The 17668-nt window shown below is 42.4% G+C and overlaps 2 protein-coding genes across 2 annotated transcripts; one reads left to right on the top strand and one right to left on the bottom strand.

The window, feature by feature from the left end:
• Positions 1-268: 268 nt before the first annotated feature.
• Positions 269-10233, bottom strand: exoc5 (exocyst complex component 5). Its single transcript, XM_053336035.1, has 18 exons — positions 10069-10233; positions 9388-9482; positions 7760-7907; positions 7464-7658; positions 5872-5936; positions 5607-5635; positions 5392-5501; positions 5161-5205; positions 4921-5061; positions 4751-4833; positions 4451-4660; positions 4203-4350; positions 3982-4090; positions 3742-3862; positions 3542-3628; positions 3294-3402; positions 2177-2392; positions 269-1533 (listed from the first exon to the last, which is right to left on the bottom strand). Exons 1-18 carry the CDS (start codon positions 10093-10095, stop codon positions 1345-1347), a joined length of 2127 nt encoding a protein of 708 aa, XP_053192010.1. The 5' UTR covers positions 10096-10233; the 3' UTR covers positions 269-1344.
• Positions 10234-10334: 101 nt separating this feature from the next.
• Positions 10335-15583, top strand: ap5m1 (adaptor related protein complex 5 subunit mu 1). The gene is made up of 8 exons (XM_053335566.1): positions 10335-10509; positions 10664-11324; positions 11410-11637; positions 11713-11852; positions 12724-12809; positions 13479-13591; positions 13708-13804; positions 13890-15583. Exons 1-8 carry the CDS (start codon positions 10442-10444, stop codon positions 13970-13972), a joined length of 1476 nt encoding a protein of 491 aa, XP_053191541.1. The 5' UTR covers positions 10335-10441; the 3' UTR covers positions 13973-15583.
• The last annotated feature ends 2085 nt before the right edge of the window (positions 15584-17668 follow it).

Genomic DNA, 17668 nt, shown 5'->3' on the forward strand with positions numbered 1-17668 from the left:
TCTCAGGCGTCTCTATCTCCCCGGCTCTCCCCAGTCCATGACTACTGCACACAATTCATCAACTCCTAGATATCTAATCCCCTCTGGCTCTGCTCACTTCCTGAAGTCTAAGAAAGAACTTTACTCTGGTGGCAAGAATTCCCATGAATACTTGATGACTTCTATAGAAAGGAAGACTGTTTCATCTCACTTTGAAAGTGACATTCACAGAGAGAACTGGCCTAACTTTTGATTCACAGCTGAAAGATATTCATAGAAGGGACAATGATAAAATGCAACATCTTTTTAATGAGTCACAACAGCAGTACAGTGGGAGCAGCTTTGCGTAGCAGACATTTTCAGGCATCAGGAACAAGATCTATCTTCTGCCTTAAGAGCAGAAAACACTGACTATGAACCTCCAATAAGCCCTGTGTGAAGAAGTCCCTACTAGTTTGTTTCCTTAATCAGTAGAGGTCAACATTTTGATGTCCCCTGACCCAGAAACACAGCGGATCCAGCCAACAATGTCTTTGGACTGTGTGCGTCGCTGGATGAGCAAGTGTTGATCTGTGCAATTACAGTGACACATATTCACTGACCCATCACACCACTCATCTGAGCCTAAGAGGGACCACCCAAATATCCAGAAAGGTTCTCAGACCTGTTTATAGCTTGGATCACACTTCTCTGCGATGGTCTCTTGACCTCTACTTTGTTGTCAGAGGTCAAAGGTTAGAGGTGGTCATGTGTCTCTCTTATCCAGACAGAGCTCTATCTCATGCTTGGTCAGGCTGTCTCTATTGGGTCCTCTACAGTTCATTATAAAGGGGTAGCTGTTCCCAATACAGTGCTACTGCTGACCTGATGTCTGACTTTACAGTGTGATTGTTGACAGTCTCCCTTTACAGCAGCTTTAGGGTATATTCCTGTGCAGCCACAGAATTGATATATTTGGCACAATCAAAAAAAATGTTTTTTTTCTTACATAAGCACTGAAATCAATGTTGTCCATCTACTTATGTCTGAAATCTTAGCCATGTATATTGGTGATAGATTAGTATTTAAAAACAAATTAAATCTTAAGTCAATACACATTTAAACTTCTTCAGCTTGGAGAAATCAATATTGAGGAAAGAAAAAGGTAAACTGCACATTTCCCACATTCAAAGAGCACTGGCCTTTATGTCCATGATGTACAAAGCAGGCCCAGGAAAGTCTGTATGCTGGGGCCAGACTGATGCATTCTCTGAATGAAGCAGGGTGGCCATCTCCAAGGTGCATCATCTTATGAAAGCATTTAGGGAGGAGGGAAAGGGGGAACTGCGTTACTGGACGGAGAGCAGCCAGGTGTTGAATCAGTCATTAACTGAAGTGTCGGCCCAATCTGGCTGAACGATAGTCCACTCTGAGCTGGACAAAGGCATGCAGGAGGTTCCGGTCCAGATTGGTGAGCTGCTCACCTGAACAGACCTGTTTAAGGTTGTCAGGGGCAACGACCAGGAGGTTACAGAGGGCGTGGAGTGTGTCGAAGAGCTGCAGCACCAGAGGGACCTGAACAACAGAGGTACAAAAACATTTACACCTTGTAAAGTAAACACTACCAGCATGTATAGAAGCCCCTCATGACAAACACTGCACATGATAAATCACACATTTTGAAGGAAAACCTGCATTTTTAAGTGCACCCTGCTATATTTAATATCCATATCACTCCATTGTTGAAAAACTATCTTCATCATATCTCTTTCATCAGTCTATTCACACTTCTATTAATTGCTGAACATATTAGTTGATTAACTGTTTGGTCAGTCAAACAAAAAATGGATCACTTTTAAAGTAAAAATGTAAAAAGGAAATGTAAGTTCCAGCTTCTCCAATATGCCAATATGCAAGATTTTCTTTCTTATCATAACATTATGAATTAATTCCCTTTAAGTCTTAAAAAACTGCTGTGATAAAGTAGGATGACGACACCTAAAGCTCTGGGCGATACATGTTTTTCCTTTTTTCTGTCACATTTACAATTGTGACAAAATACTTAGGTGCAGCCCCTCAAGTATGCAATGAATGGTTACAAAAAGGATTAGCATTCACCTGACCAGTTTATTTAATAAAATCACAGGCAGAGCCTTTGCAGGCAGAGCCATGTTTTGCCCTGTGACCAGTGTATCCTGGACCTATGCCCCCCTCTCACCCTGAAGTCCTTGGCGCATCGTCGGTATTCAGCCACGTCGCAGATGGCCAGCATGCCTCCCATTGAGCTGTAGCTGTACTGCTGTAGGTGCTCGTGGATGAGTCGGTGGAAACGAACGCCCAACTCCGTCAGCACTGTATCCACATTTTTCCCATCCATAGACTTCCGCACGTGCTCCACCTGCCGACTGACGTAGGCGCAAACCTTGGAGCAGGCCTGTCAGATGAGGGAAACACGGAAATTAGATTCATTCTTGCAGTTATATGCATCCACCAGCCAGCCAAGTTACTCTTTATATGCACACCCATCCACAGTCATATTACATTTGTAGTAAAGACTTTGAGGGAATTTAATTAAAAGCTAAGTGTACTTTCCTTGTATATGTTCACATGCTTGGCCAATAAAGCTAATTCTGAACACAAAGTTGTAGTCAACAAATGGCCAACAATGTGAGACAATGCTTCAGATATGGATGTTGATGCAAAGAAACTACAAATTCTAAAACATGGATGCTTCACACACATCTTCAACCTGGCAGCACAGAAGATCTATACAATCATCATAGTTTCAAAGTGGACACCCGAGATTAGCGTCACCAATTCAGTAACTGACCAAAAGTGAAATATGTTCACAATCTCCTCTTCTTCCTGAGTTATGAAGTTGAATAACTGCCAGAACAGTGTTTTAGCTGAACAATGTGATCTCACAGTGAAGTTGACCTTTGACCTTATATAATAAACTGTAATCGCTTCATCATTTGATCTTAATAGACGTTTGTGTGAAACATAATTAGTGTACGAATTATTGAGTTATGGCCAAAAATGTGTTTTGTGATGTCACGGTGACCTTGACCTTTGACCACCAAATTCTGATCAGTTCATCCTTAAGTCAAATAGGATGTTTGTGCTTAATCTGAAGAAACTCCCTCAAGGTGTTCCTGAGATAAAGTGTGAGACAGACAGACAACCTGGAAACATAATGCCTACGGCCATAGCTGCCACCTGTACAGAGGCATAAAAACAACAAAAACTAAAGAACAAGCGAGTGATTTCCTAGTGGCGTCTGCAGATTTGTATGTTTTGCATGTGAGCTCAGCGGTAGAGGCTGTATCTCTTACTGTAGTGTACTGGATCATGACGTTGTTCTCGTCCTCAGGCCTGAAATCAGTCTTCTTCTGCTCTGTTGCCAAGATGTGCTTCATTTGCCCCACCATGCAATTTAGTGTTCTGAGTGTGATAGAAAAGACACACATTAGAGAAAGTCTTGTTTTAATGAACATTTATTGTTCCATTTTGTTTGCACACAGTAGAAATGATAAAACACATCACATGTAAGAGTAGTTTATTTTTTTACCAACATACTGACCTGTCGATTCCTGTGTCCAGTTTCACTTCCATCTGTTCAATCACCTCTTTCTTCTTGTGCAAGCACTCTGCTAACTTTGGGGATGAGCTGGAGACACAGATTTAAAAAAGGTCAATTCAGAGGTCTCCCTTTGATCTGAAAATGAAGTTATTCCATAACTGAATATCATGGAATATGGAGGATTTTGACCTTTAACTTACCTTATTAGAGGCATGAGCTGGTCATTGAACTGCTTGTCAAACAAGTGAAAGATAGAGTTTGCCTGCTGAACCACATCAAGGAAGTACAGGTTGGCATTCTTGGCATCTGATGAGGGAATTGCTGTAGATGAAAGGATAAAAAGATAAATCAACATGATTGATAAAGTAAGTCTCCAAGGTTAGATCAACACACAGGAGAGAGAGAGAGAGAAGAGAAGTCAATGAGCAGAATGAATATACCTGAGAGACCAATCTCCAAGGCGTAGTCAATGTGCTCCACACAAAGATGTTCAACCAGCAGCAGGAAGATTGAGAAGGCATTCTTGGGCAGGTCAGAGGGATCTGAAAGCTTTGACAACCCAAACACAAAGGTAGAGAACATGTTTAACTCATTCAGCCCTCTATTTGTAGCTGACATAACTATACGCCCCTTCAGGCTACAGAAAGCACAGTAGGCTCACCCTGTGGCACCTCTCAAAGGCATGACGTGTCTCCTGCAGCAGGTTGACAACCAGCTCTGGGGACAGAAAGGTCTCCCCATGGGTGTCAATCATGGGGCCCAGGGGAAGGTTGGTGCGCTGTCTGATCCGCTCCTTCAGCTCTTGGATACTGTAGAAAGACATAGATAAAGATGGTTTGTACTACATGTTATCTTTGTGTATAACATGTGTTCAAATAATCCAAAACAGAAGAAGCGCTACAATCTGACCTGCCAGTGCCAATTGGACGTTTCTGGTGGTTCTTGGAGTCATAGTAGCGCTGGAGAATCATAGCGCCTCGAGTGCGAAGGTATTCCCTCTCCATGTCAATGTAACTTTCCAGGTAGGAGGAGAAGATGCTCTTTATCAGCTTGGACAGGAAGGTATGCTTGTCTGAGCCCAGATTAAACTCTGTCAGCTTGGTGGCCAACGCTGTGGTCCTGGAGAAGTCACAACACACACAAAATGTAAGGGTAAGTCGTTCTGTGTATTCATAAAGTAAAAAAAAAGTGAACAAGCTAATTAATTACCTGGTGTAAAGGTCATACAGGTTCTTGAGGTACTGCTCCACATCAGAGTGTCGAGTCTCATCCAGTTTTTCCCTTACATGCGCCTGCAAACATAAAGTCAGTCAAATATATAACCTGACAGCTGCAGCTGGTCTTAATAAGCCTGAACAAATAGGAGACAATAGAAATACCTGTAATTTGTTTTCAAAGATGTTCTGGATGAGTTTGGCCATAACAGTCTCTGGGCTGCTGAAGACTTCGCCCACCTGTTTGTTGACCCTCTGGCAGAGGACTGCTGTGTCCTCAAACACATCATTCCTAAGGTAGGCCCCCTACAAAGACAGAGGAAGGGTTAAGCCAGAATGTAAAGGCGACACTGTCTTATTAAAAATAAGTGTGACATTATGTATAAAGAGTTTTAATACACGTACTTCTTGACACTGCTTGATGTAGACGTCCACACAGTGTGCATATCCCTTTTACAAAGAGGTTACAAAGGTGTTATTTTTCTGCCAACATTTATTCAAAGAACAGATTCAATCGAGCATTTGAAGACAAAGGAAAACTTCATTGATATTGAACTTCGACTAAATATCACACAACTAAATACAAACTAAAGACTAGATTTAACATACACATCAAACTTGACTATTTTCCGCTACCTTGAAATGTAATAGAACTGCTGCCACCTCCCGCATACGTCCAATCTCACCCCTGCGCTGGGCAGCAGTAAACTCCTGGATTAACTGCCGCTCCAGGTCATGGTACTTACCTGCAAACACACAGAATAATGTTGTCATTTGTAGCCAACTGTTATTTGTATTGGGGACTATATAGTACAGGTTATCGTAGATGATGAGTTTAGTCACTAACTTACTTGCAATTTTTGCTTTGACATCCGCAAATCTGTCAGAGACAATAATAACAATTAACCATCAAAGAGACAATTACTCATGATATCGCTTGAAATTCAACGTAAATGTGTTTAATTTCTACAAATCTGGTAATATACTGACTTCAAATGCCTGGTATGTTCTTTGATAGGCTTACACTGTGAGAAATATTCTACATCACTAATACACCACCTTCCCCTTGTTTGTCAGTGCTCTTGTCTAAAGCTGCCTCCAGGATGCCTGACTCACCTGTCGAATGGCAGCTCCTGGGCAATGAGATGCAGCTTCTGAATGATATCAGCTGCCTCCTTAATCTGAAGGAGAGAGAGAGGGAGAGAGAGTAAGTGTGAGAGAGTGAGAGAGTGAGTGAGAGAGAGAGAGAGAGAGAGAGAGAGAGAGAGAGAGAGAGAGAGAGAGAGAGAGAGAGAGAGAGATCAAAAGAGGGAAAAAGAGAGAGCATGACAGGGCCATGAGAGGTGGACATCCAGACAGAAAGTGGGCAGGCCGCCGGCAGTGTCTCCACTTGGGGGATCATCACCTTAAAGTAGCCCTCCTCCACCTCCCTGTGTTGAACATGGGGCTGATAACAGACAGGCTGTGCTCACCTGGGCATCGGCAGCAGCAACAGCAGCAGCAGCAGTCCTGACTTAGCAGCACATCCAACTCTTTATTGGAATGCCTTTTCTGAATGGGCTGTAATCCCACAGGAGTCTAAATCGCCTTCAATAATCTGTCCGGCCAGGGATATCTGTCTAAAAAAAGGGGGCCCTGTCGAGAACCCCCCAACCCCCCCACCCCCCACCCCCCCCTCCTGACATACACGCTGGCTGAAAAAACCCCAGACCTACGAAAGGCCCGCCGTCCGCAACTCCTCTGTTCCCGCAGATGCCTGCCTCAGCTAACATCATTACTCTGCTCCCGTGAGGAGGATCCAGCCTTTCTGCTCGGCGAAGGTTTTCTAAGTATCTGTCCCCCAGCTAAGATTAGCTAAATCCCATGTAAGTAATGTAGCCGTCTCCCTGCAGTCAGGGTTTAGCAGCACTTGTCTCCACGCTGGCGGCCCAGCCCTCCCTTTCAGAAGGATTAGCAAAGCCATCCCCCTTCAGCTATTCACTTGCAGCTTTCCTCTTTCCCCCTCGTCTGGAGGTATGCTCAGGAAAAGGAATCTGGCCATATATTTCTGCATGCCTCTCCAGAAAACTAGCTCCATCTCCAGCTCCTGTCTCTGGGATTGACCCCAAGACTCACTGCTCTGCATCTACTAATGATGTTCCCACTAACAGGAATTAATCTAAAGCATCCCAATCTGCGACTGTACTTACAAAACTGCAAAATCAAACTTTCATCATTCCTTGAACATCATCACGGCCTCTTTGTAGGCAGGGAGCTCAGTTAAATGGGCATTTCATCTCCTCGCATGCATGTTATCACCTCCCTTGCATGTACCATCATGCCACAAGCTCTTTCCTGTTGTAATGCAACACAAAGCTGAGGACCAACCAAATTCTCCCTCCCAGACAACATACTGTAAATGCAATTAGGGTTGACATGAGCATGTTGACATCCATGCTAGTCAATCAGCCGGCTATTGTCAGACAGCAAATGACAGTTTATTAATCCAAATTAGCCGAGGGATGCAACTAAAGGGATAAACTTGACAAATTAATATGGATGGTTTACCTCATAATCCTGTTCATTCTCACCTCCAGCAATATCACAGCTAGGGTCCTTGTCAGTGGTCTCACACACACACACACACACACACACACACACACACACACACACACACACACACACACACACACAGAAGTGAATGAAGGGAAAATGTGGAGTGTGCTCACCTTATCCGGGTTATTGAAGACATCACTGCGTAGATCTCCGTCCAAGAACTCGTTGAAGTAGGTCATCAAGCGCTGAGCTTCCACGGCCCTCTGCCTAGGTGTGTTCACCCCCTCCAGCTGGTCGCCAAGGTGACAAACCTTGGTTGCCACATAGCTGATATGCTCATCGAGCTCCTGGAAATGCTGAAAGGCCACCTGAATTGATAAAGAACAAAGGCAATGTCAAGAATTTGTGTAATGTGATTAATAAAGATTCCTTTTGAGGGTCTTTGGGTGGGTATGACCATACAACGCACCTGGTTGCTCCTCTGCAAGTCTTGCACTTTATGGGCAAATTCCTTGGCCTCACGATGACACTGATGTTCGAGTTTCTCCACCCGCCGCTGGATCTTCTCATCTAGTTGCTTCAGTTCTTCTATGTGGTTCTCAAACTCTTCCAACAACCTATCACAGCGGAAAAAAGGTATGTAGATGCAGAACTGTAGAACACACTGGTCTATATAATAACAACAATCTGCAACATACAACAGGTAAAACATAAAAAATGCTGGAGTAACTGAGTACCACAAGGTTAAGCCTGTCCCACTGACCTCACAGTTATACAGTAGTTAATAGTTACAGAATAGTGCCGGATGCTTAATTCCTGGGTCCCCAGACTTAAGAAGCTCTGAAAACTAGCAGCTTCGTCAGCTGCATTTTAAGTGCCATCAGGACTGCAGAGCAAATGTTCTAAGTCAGCAGCACATTTCAGAGAGTAGGAAACATCCCAAACTGATGAGTGTATAATCTCTTGACTAATTCCCTCAGCACTGGCTAGAGCTTAAAGACATCTCCCAGCCCTTCCCAATAGACACTCATTCCCTCGCTGGTGACTCACAGTATGGTGGCCTCCAAAGATATGTTGTCTCCGACTCCTCACTAAGAGCTTCCGAGGAGGTGGTGGAAACAGTTTTGTGGAGGAAGTAGATAAGGCAGGGTGGATCTACAGTATAGTTAAACTGTTATGGCATTTCTGCTTACAAGAAATAACTTGGTGCCCAAGTGTAAACATAGCAACAAACACTGCAAATACCATCATGAGTTACATACTTATTTCCTCCAAACAAACCATCAGAAAACACCTCAATAACCTCATTAGAGTGAGATCAATTTTAGTCTATGCACAACTTTATTTCACTCAAACAGTATTCAGCAAGTTCATCCTGATAGCTGTAAATAAAAAATTAGAAAACGTATCTTCAAAAGTGTTGGATAGTTTAAGAATATTAGGTTTATGAAGTCAAAAGTTGAATTGAAAGAGGACATCGTTGCTCTTGACCCTATCAGCAGTTCCCACAAAGCACAAACAACAGCTTCAGTAAGAGAAAAGAAAATACAAGGTTGACATGAGAGCAAGAGCCGACATTTTTCTGGCTTACTAGAATAACTTGATCAAATAAAGAAAAAAACTTAAAAACACGAGGGGTGAATTGTACAGGTGGTAAAGCAAGATTAAATTATAGCAAACACGTTGCCTTGTTATACAGTTTAACAGCTGTAATACACTCACACTAAATTAGTTTGAAAGCTGCATTGCACATCAAAAAAGTAATATTCACTTGGAAAATACACAATGTGTATGAGAACCAAGCTTTTCATTGTCAAATAAGTGATTCCTATACCAGAAGCTAAAGTTAATTTAATATGAGTATTTTTGCAGTATATTATCTGTTTGTTGTCAATTTTGATGGTACAAAAAAATCTTACTTTTTTCATATGAACATGATAAAGACTGATTTATTGAGGAGCTGGGTGACCCACTGTTGGCATTACACTTTGCCATTAAAGTTGAAACCTGGAGATCTGGACTCTGGCTCTTCAGTTTATCCTAATAATCAGGGGTGTGTGTGTGTGTGTGTGGGTTAATGACAAGCTCCTACTGTACCGTTTAGGGTCAAATGCTTCAGCTCCTCCTTTGGAGCCTCCTCCAGGAGTCCTCCATGCCAACCTTTCAATGTACTCATCAGCATCAAAGGGCTCCTGTGGGTAAAGGAAGTCCATAGTAGTGAAGGTCATCCAGGATGCAAAATTAACTTTCTTTGTCGCCGGCTAAATAGCTAGTGCATGCTCAACATTTACCAGCCTCTCAATAGTTTACCATTGGTTTTTTTGGCAGGTGAGTAAAGCAAATCTACTCGCGATTTGCATATTTTACCAGCAATTGGCTGATGGCTGGTGCTAATTTTGTGCCCTGATCATTACAAACACACACACACACACACACACACACACACACACACACACACACACACACACACACACACACACACGCAGAGATCAACAAAACACCCGCTAATAAATAAATACCATAAAGATACAAGAACAGGCTTAGTATGTGGACGCAATACTATAGTTGTGTTGACGTTACTGCACACTGACATTGACGTTTTCCCTGAATGACTCAGATAAACTACACATGTCTTATAACATGAAGCAAAAACATTCCCTGCTGTTTGAGCCACTACTGATTAATAATTACACACAGGCGATTAATGAAGCAAGAACAGGACCGTTATTGATAGTTAGCCGCCTAGCTAGCCTGACAGCTATCATCGACTCATTTTACCTCGAACAGCTGTGCAGTTGTCGCCATGTTCAATGATCAGCTGGCGGCGTAGTGAGATGCAATTTAGACGATGGAGCTCAGAGTCGGCTCAATCGCCGGCTCCCACATAGATTTTTCTAGATTTCGAGCAGTTTTGCCCCTTTGTTGACAGTTAGCTGGTTAGCAGTCCAGCTTCCTGTATGGGAGAGAAGGGTGGATAGCTGCCTGCAAGTGCGCATGCGCGTGTGTCGGCTGATCGGTGGTGGTCACATGAGATGGCAGCAGGAAGCGCAGCAGCAGCCAGGGTTACGAATGCATGACAAAATGTGAATATTAATGTGTTGTAAGACACAGAATTTTCCGTAAATTGAGATACTGAAGTGCAGCCGGACAAATGAGTGTGCGGGCTTTGTGGATCATTTCTCAGGAGAAGGGAGAAAATGTGTCAATCCGCTTTTCAAGGTTTGTAATTGACTTGTGATTGTTTTCATGAGTATGCTTCCCGTTTATGTAAGTGTAGATGACTGCAGCAGCGTTATTATTCCATTAAACATCTGCTAGCATACTTCTTGGCACATAATGTGTTTTCTAATGTCTTGTGTCTCCCTCCCAACAGGAGGTTTTCTACTGTGGAGCACCGTGCAAAGAGCCTGGCTGGCTCCTCCTATGTAGCAGTCCCAGAAGAAAGCACTGTGCTGCAGCTCTTGCTCACTGAGCTGGGGCTTTCAGACTCACACAAGTCATATGTAGCACTGAGAGATGATTGCCTTCACCGCCAGCGGTCACCAGCTCTGGAGCTGTGTGTGGACGGTCCTGGAAAGGGATTACTTTGGCCAGTATTGACCATTTCTCAAGGGTCTCTTATCCTAGCCTGCCTACCTTTAGTGGATGCCCCTGCTGAGCCACGGCCACCTCTGGCCAGCCTGCTGTCAGTTTCCCAGGGCCTCACGCTCCTGGCAGGCTTACAGACTTTTCTCCTCGGATCTGGGAGTAAGCCTGATAATGAGGGGCTGGCCTCTCGCCTGGCAACACTGCCCTCCATGCTCCTGCAGATTTGTCCACTGGGCACACCACTGGATGTGCCACTACTGGGGGCACCAGTTACATATACAGCACCCATGCCTACTGGGAACCAGAAGCAGCCAGCCTGGAAGACGGGGCTACACCGGGGTCGGGCTGTAGTGAACGTAGCACTGATAGAGACAGTACGCTCCATGCAGTATGGTAACCGGAGTAGACAGGACCTGTGGGATGTGTATGGCACTGTGACATGCAAAGTAAGTGCACAGTGTAAAGTAAAGGAAGTAGATTTATAATTATTTGTCTTTTGTTCTGCTAATTATTTTATTCTTCTGTCAACAGTGTGAAGTGGAGGGAGTACTCCCAAATGTGACAGTGACCCTCACTCTGCCACCAAATGGTTCTCCACTGCAGGACATCCTGGTCCATCCCTGTGTCACCTCACTGGACTCCAGTATCCTGACTGCCAGCAGCATTGATAACTGTGATGGCTCAGCTTTCTCTGGGCCGTACAAGTTCCCATTCTCTCCTCCTCTGGAGCCTTTCAGATTATGCAGCTATACATCTCAGGTAAAAACATACCACAGATACTAAAAAGTTTTAATATCTGCAGCGATTCCTGTTAACATAATACTCCTTCATCAGGTCCCTGTTCCCCCCATCCTTGGGTCATATCAGCTGAAGGAAGAAGACAACCAGCTTCGTTTGTCTGTAAATCTCAAACTTCATGAGAGTGTAAAGAATAGCTTTGAGTACTGTGAAGCACGTCTGCCTTTCTTTAACAGGTAAACATCACAAGAGAACATAAACAGTTCACTTTAAATGCTTGCAACATTGAGAAATGTTGCGAGCATATGTGTGTCATTATGACCATTACTAAATATATGCTAATTTTCAAGGTGGTAAAAGCATCTCTTTGCTAACTCAGAATAGACAGATGTTCTAGTCTAGCCAGTGAACAAACATTTATTCTTGCAGCAATCAAGTAAAGCTATGTGACTTTAAAAAAGGATTTAAATGATTGAACAGTAACATTAAAAGCATCAGTTATTAGAGTAGTACAGTATTGTAAAAATAAATGTTTCATGGTCTTCTGCATTGGATATTGTAATATGAAACACATCCTTCCTGCATTCTCAGTTGGAAAGAAAAGCGACGGGCAATTTTCTTTGCAAAGTATCTGCACTGCTCTCGTGACAAAACACCAATTAACTCATTAATCTGAATAAATGAAGCCTCAGACAGCCAAGTAATAACCTATCCTCCAAATCTCAAACTTTACTCATCATGTGCAATTGTGATGAAACACTCCTTTCAGACAATTTGTACAAATGTCATCTAAATGTTGTTTTAAAAACCCTTTAACATGTTTTTTTAATTAATAGACAGTTCTACTCTGGAGTTCCCACATGAAATACATTACTAATTCATTGTCCCCTGGGTGTTTTCAGGGGCAGAGATGATAAAACTCTCTAATTTTAGTAATGATCCAGTATAGTTAAACAGTTCTCCTGTGTAAAATCTGCTTTCATCGCTTGGCTCTGTGTTGATATCTCTTTTGGAAAACCAATTATAGTGGCTGAACTAATGAAAGAGTTCAATACAAATGATTTTAGTTGAAGTCTGCATTAACAAACTTGCTTGTGGACTGTACAGGGATCAAATGGGTGTTGTGGATGTGAAGGTGAGTTCTGGACAACTAGATGTTTCAAAGGAGAAGAACCTACTGGTGTGGGTCCTTGGTAAGCAATGTGCTCCAGAGACTTAACCCATGGTACAGCTCAACTCCACTTGACTCTTCTTGACTTCTTTTGGTTTTCCACTGTGCAAATGCTATAAATAGTACCTGGTACCAAATACCTTATCTCCACCGTTGAGATACCAAGCAAGCCGAACTGATATTAAAATAATAACTTTTATTTATATAGCACCTTTTTAAAAACAGAGTTTACAAAGTGTTTGACAGACAAGGCAGAAGGCAAAAGGTGACATGAAAACACTTGCAGCATCTGTTTTTTAAGAAAGTTATCTATTTGTATTTTACAACAGCTGCCGTTAAATAATGCAAAAAAAGTTTCATTTCTTTCATTGACTGCTTTGCTCAGGCTACCTCTCTATTTTTCTCTTGTCATTAATAAAATGAGATGGGAAGCAGACAACAAAACCTAACTTTACTTTTAACTTCATCAAATAAATGTCTTAAACGTCCTTAACTGGTCCTAAATTGATACCAGAGTACTGAAGGGGTACTATCTGCAGTGGAATGAAAAATACCTGGTACCAAAAGCAAGTAAAGATGAGCTGAGCTGATACCATGGAGTGAAAACACAGATTTACTGTAAAGATTCACTATCACTGCAGCTCAATATCTGAAAAAGAAAATAATACTTTTCCCATCACTTGATATTCAGGACAAAAGTTCCCTAAATCTCGTGAAGTAACAATGGAAGGCAGGATCAGCTTTTCAGGGCCGGCACCAGGACCTACTGACCCCCTCTGCACAGACCTCACAGCCTACATTAAAGTAAGTCAGTAGAAGTGGTAATAAGCATTAGCCTGTTAAAATCTCCTTACTCCTGACCATCAAAAATTTGAAACCAAATTGTAAGGTGTTTAACAATTGTAACATTATATTCACAGTTGTATTTCAAAGTGCCTGACATGACGTTGTCTGGATGCTGTGTGGATCAACATTTAGTGCAAGTTTATTCCTCTGCCAAATCACGGATTGTAACATGTGAGTATATAATATTATTTGAAGCAGTGTTTGCTGCATACATATTTACTGCAACTGAAAGTATTTCTTGCTGTCATATCCTCAGCCCGAGAACTTCAATCCAAAGAGTACTTCATATGGAATTCAACAGGCACTGCTCCAGTCTCGTCAGGACAGATGATGCTGTAGCATGAAGAGGAGTGCAGTTGGGACAGTTTGGGACTAAAGAGGCTGTAACCAATATGATACAGTGGTCCAGATCTGATATTTGACCCCATGAAATTATTCTATGACTTTTCCGTTGTTACTGGAGAGCTCACAAATGATTAAAAATGTTGTCTTTTTCTAAATGGTTTGTAGATTTCACAGCAATTTGCGATAAAACAAGAACTGATGGCAAAGTGGTCCTGTTGGCCCCAATATGTTATTAACATTCACTTGTAAAATACTAGAATAATTTAGCCTTCACTCAGCACAGATCACTGCACAAAGTTCAATGAAGTAGTTTGAGTTTTGTTAATGGATAGCTACAACAAGAATACCTGCCCCTGTAGTCCAATCTCTATTATCCCCCAGCCTTCACCCTCCCCTCAAATTTATCCCATTGCAGACACAAGGGCCACCCCTCGCTCTGACAGTCCCACTTCAGTGACTCTCCATCAGCCGGATAATTAGCAGCTGGGGCCTTGTCATCAGCTGTTGTGGGCCTGGAGAAGAGGGGTGTCTGAGCTGTGAAAGGCCAGACTGCTCTGGCCAGTGTCTTGGCTACAAAAGGCTCCTCTTTAGAGCTGGCAGGAGTCCTAGCTTCCCCCTCTCCCACCACCATCACTTACACCCACCCCTTTTGACCTCGTCCCCGCCCTGTCAACTAGTGGGTAGTTCGAACTCTCAACCTCTCCAACCAGACTGTGATTGAGCACTGACCCTCAGAGACTTTAAAGCAGCCGGTCCCATTCAGCTTGCAGGACCTGCCTAATTGGTGAAAAAGTCACAAGGATGGTAATTGTTGGGTCGCCTCTTGAGGTTGCATAGGTGCTTTAACTCAATTAATGTAGAACTTTAAGTGTATGTTTTTGATCTTTATTGTTGTTACACAATTGTCAGGTTAGACTCCCCTTTATAGTCAATACAATATAGTCAAATCATTTGAAAAGTTTCAGATGTCTGAACTATGACGAAGTACATATAATAACTCTGTTACATTTTTACTATAAAAGCAACGCCTCAGTGTATTATGTTGAATGAATAACCAGCTGATGAAGGGTTAAATCAGAGGAGATTGTGCCCCACTATTCCACAGCAGCCAGACTCCTCTGAGTGCCCTCATTGTCTGCTGTTGGCCTCTTGTGCCCCTTGCTGGTCCAAATGGTACATTCTCACGTGGATTTCCACTCAGAAGGCTGACCATGACCAATCCTCTGTCAATTGGAACCAATTGCTCACACGGCATCCTTCACCTTCTTTCTATGTAGCTGTACGGAGTGGCAGACACCGAGACCTCTCGGCTCTCCCCCTCCACGATGATTTGGCTTTAGGTCCCAGTGTGTGTGGCTAGCGAACTGGAAAAGGAGAAGTTTTTGAAGAGTTGGGCCACTCTAAATCTCTTCAGTATCCCAATATGTGGTCAGTCTGGCTCCTCAAGTCTGCAGTCACCGGCCTCTCACTGGCAGACTTTGCTTTGTTGATTGAATGGCTTGCTAAGAAGATGGACTCGTTTTAATGTGTTGCTCTACTCCAGTGCCTTCAGGCCATACCTCAGGGTATTTAATTCTGTTGTGTATTTAAAAATCATTCATTTATTACACCATTGTTTCCTTGTAAATACATGATACAGGAAAAGGATTTTGAGAGTATTCATCAAAATAACTCAAAAATTAATTTCTGAACAAAGCAGAAGTTTGGATTGTCAAGAATCATGTTGGGACAACATAAGATTGTGCTCATAATGTCCTAATGCCTAAACATGTATTATACTATTATAGATATTGCAACTGTTATTCACTGAACTGTGGGAGTGTAGTTTACTTTGTCCCTCAGCCCAATAATGACACCCAGTGGTAGAGTTCAATAAATCTTCTGTTAGAACATGTAGATTTTTTTTAAACATTATAATCACCATCCTTCTATTGAAATGGCTCAACTCAATCATTGCCAGATCATCTTTCCTGACTTTATTCCTGATCAGCCCTCCTGCTGTGTGATGTGGTTCCAGTAATGTTGATCTAAAGCAGTGTGTCTGAGGACTAGGCTTTGGTTGAAAACTGTGGTCTCAGGTGTTTGGTAGGAGTCCAGTTACTCTCAGACTCTCTCATCCTGCTAAGAACTGGCTTCAAGGAGACCACTTACCAGCTTCCTGTTTGCATTCCTATTATTTTTCAAGAGCCACAGATCTTTACGGATATCTTTGGAAAATGAAGGATCCTTTTGTAGAGTCTTCAAAACTGACTGAATTGAATCCTAAAGTTGAACTATATATTTGGTTAATTTTTGGATGTTTTGCTATCAATATCATAGGAAGGCTGAATGAGCTTTAGACTCAATGCCTTTACAACACATTTACTAATTTTGTGCTCCACTTTCACCCATAGAGGGCACCATAAGCTCAGCCATGCAGGGAATATTTGGTTTACAAAGTTTTGTTTGGTTAATTTGCAAACTGTTTCTAAACCCTGTGAGAACATGACTGAAAATGACCACCTGGGAAAATGTGATGGTTTGGATTGAGCAAATAGTGACCAAGGAGCTACAGTAGCTGTTTTAGTAATTCATTTGCATTAACAGACCTTATGTTTAAGATCTGTTGTGATCCAGATTACAAAATGAAAAAACACTCTTAGTCAAGCTTATGGTCCCAGATCCCTCTTGCACCTCTTATCCTCCCTGTCTGGCAGCTTCTGGTAGACCAAATCCATCTATCCCTGTGTGTTTTACCCTTATTCTCTGTTCTTCCTATTTCACTTTCACTTGTCCATGATAAGTTTTTGTCTAGAGACACTACTCTGTGTTCACTTTTTTGAACAGTCCTTTATCCGTGTCTTTGGGGCCCTGAGCTTGATTTCTCTGGTTAGATTATTCTACTCTGCACTGGAGCTTGTGCTTTGTCTGGTTTTGCTGTCTCTTCACTGAGGAGGGTCAAAGATTTTGGTTCCAGAAGGCAGCTGAGGTCCAGCCTTTCTCCTGTGGTCTCATCCCAGAAAATGTCCCTCTCTGTTGGTCTTCTCATAAGTTTAGGCTTCTGGATCTCTTCCTTATGTGGACCTCCACCTGCAACAACCAGTTAAATGAAGGAATTAATCAAAAGGCTAAATTAAATTAGAATTTGTATTAAATTTACTAAGATTATAGAATAGAGTCCTACCATCAAATGTGTAGATAACTTTATGTCTTCTCTGTTCTCTTGCTTTTCGGAGGTGGGCTTGTCGACACTGATGAGCCTGTTGAGTGAGAGCGGTCTGGGCCTCCAGAAACCCTCCCTAAAGCCCACAAGAACACACATTCACACAGAAATTACAACAATGGAGGAAGAAGTCTTCAGACCTTTTACATAAATAAAAGTACCAATACAATGTGAAAATACTCAATTATAAGTTTTACAAATCCTACTGAAATAAAAGTACATAAGCATTAGCAGCAAAATTGTGAATTTTGGTGTTCCATGCCAGTGGCAATGACCTTGGACTGATTCCCAGCAAGAAACTTGCATTTCTAATGCAGAGGGATTTGAAACAGTTGCATGCAGACTTTTCTTCAATGCAGATAGCATTTTCTTGCATCAGTGAGCGGCAGGTGTGGAGAACTGGAAAACCAGTGAAGGTCAATAATGACAGGAAGTCCGTCAACAGATTCATGAGAAAGAATGTTCAAGATCTCTGCGGTGAATTGATT

This window comes from Scomber japonicus, chromosome 16, assembly GCF_027409825.1.
Source record: "Scomber japonicus isolate fScoJap1 chromosome 16, fScoJap1.pri, whole genome shotgun sequence".
Classification (NCBI taxonomy): Eukaryota; Metazoa; Chordata; class Actinopteri; order Scombriformes; family Scombridae; genus Scomber; species Scomber japonicus.

What these genes read in the sequence shown, in the direction of transcription:
- ap5m1 (XM_053335566.1), top strand. Translation starts at nt 10,442, where the DNA reads ATGAGTGTGCGGGCTTTGTGGATCATTTCTCAGGAGAAGGGAGAAAAT. An exon ending in CGTCTGCCTTTCTTTAACAG is followed by an intron (nt 11,853 to 12,723) that starts GTAAACATCACA and finishes TGGACTGTACAG; the next exon opens with GGATCAAATGGGTGTTGTGG. An exon ending in ACCTCACAGCCTACATTAAA is followed by an intron (nt 13,592 to 13,707) that starts GTAAGTCAGTAG and finishes TTATATTCACAG; the next exon opens with TTGTATTTCAAAGTGCCTGA.
- exoc5 (XM_053336035.1), bottom strand. Translation starts at nt 10,095, where the DNA reads ATGGCGACAACTGCACAGCTGTTCGAG. An exon ending in CAGTTCTATTACATTTCAAG is followed by an intron (nt 5,206 to 5,391) that starts GTAGCGGAAAAT and finishes TCTTTGTAAAAG; the next exon opens with GGATATGCACACTGTGTGGA. An exon ending in TCATGATCCAGTACACTACA is followed by an intron (nt 2,393 to 3,293) that starts GTAAGAGATACA and finishes CTCATCTGACAG; the next exon opens with GCCTGCTCCAAGGTTTGCGC.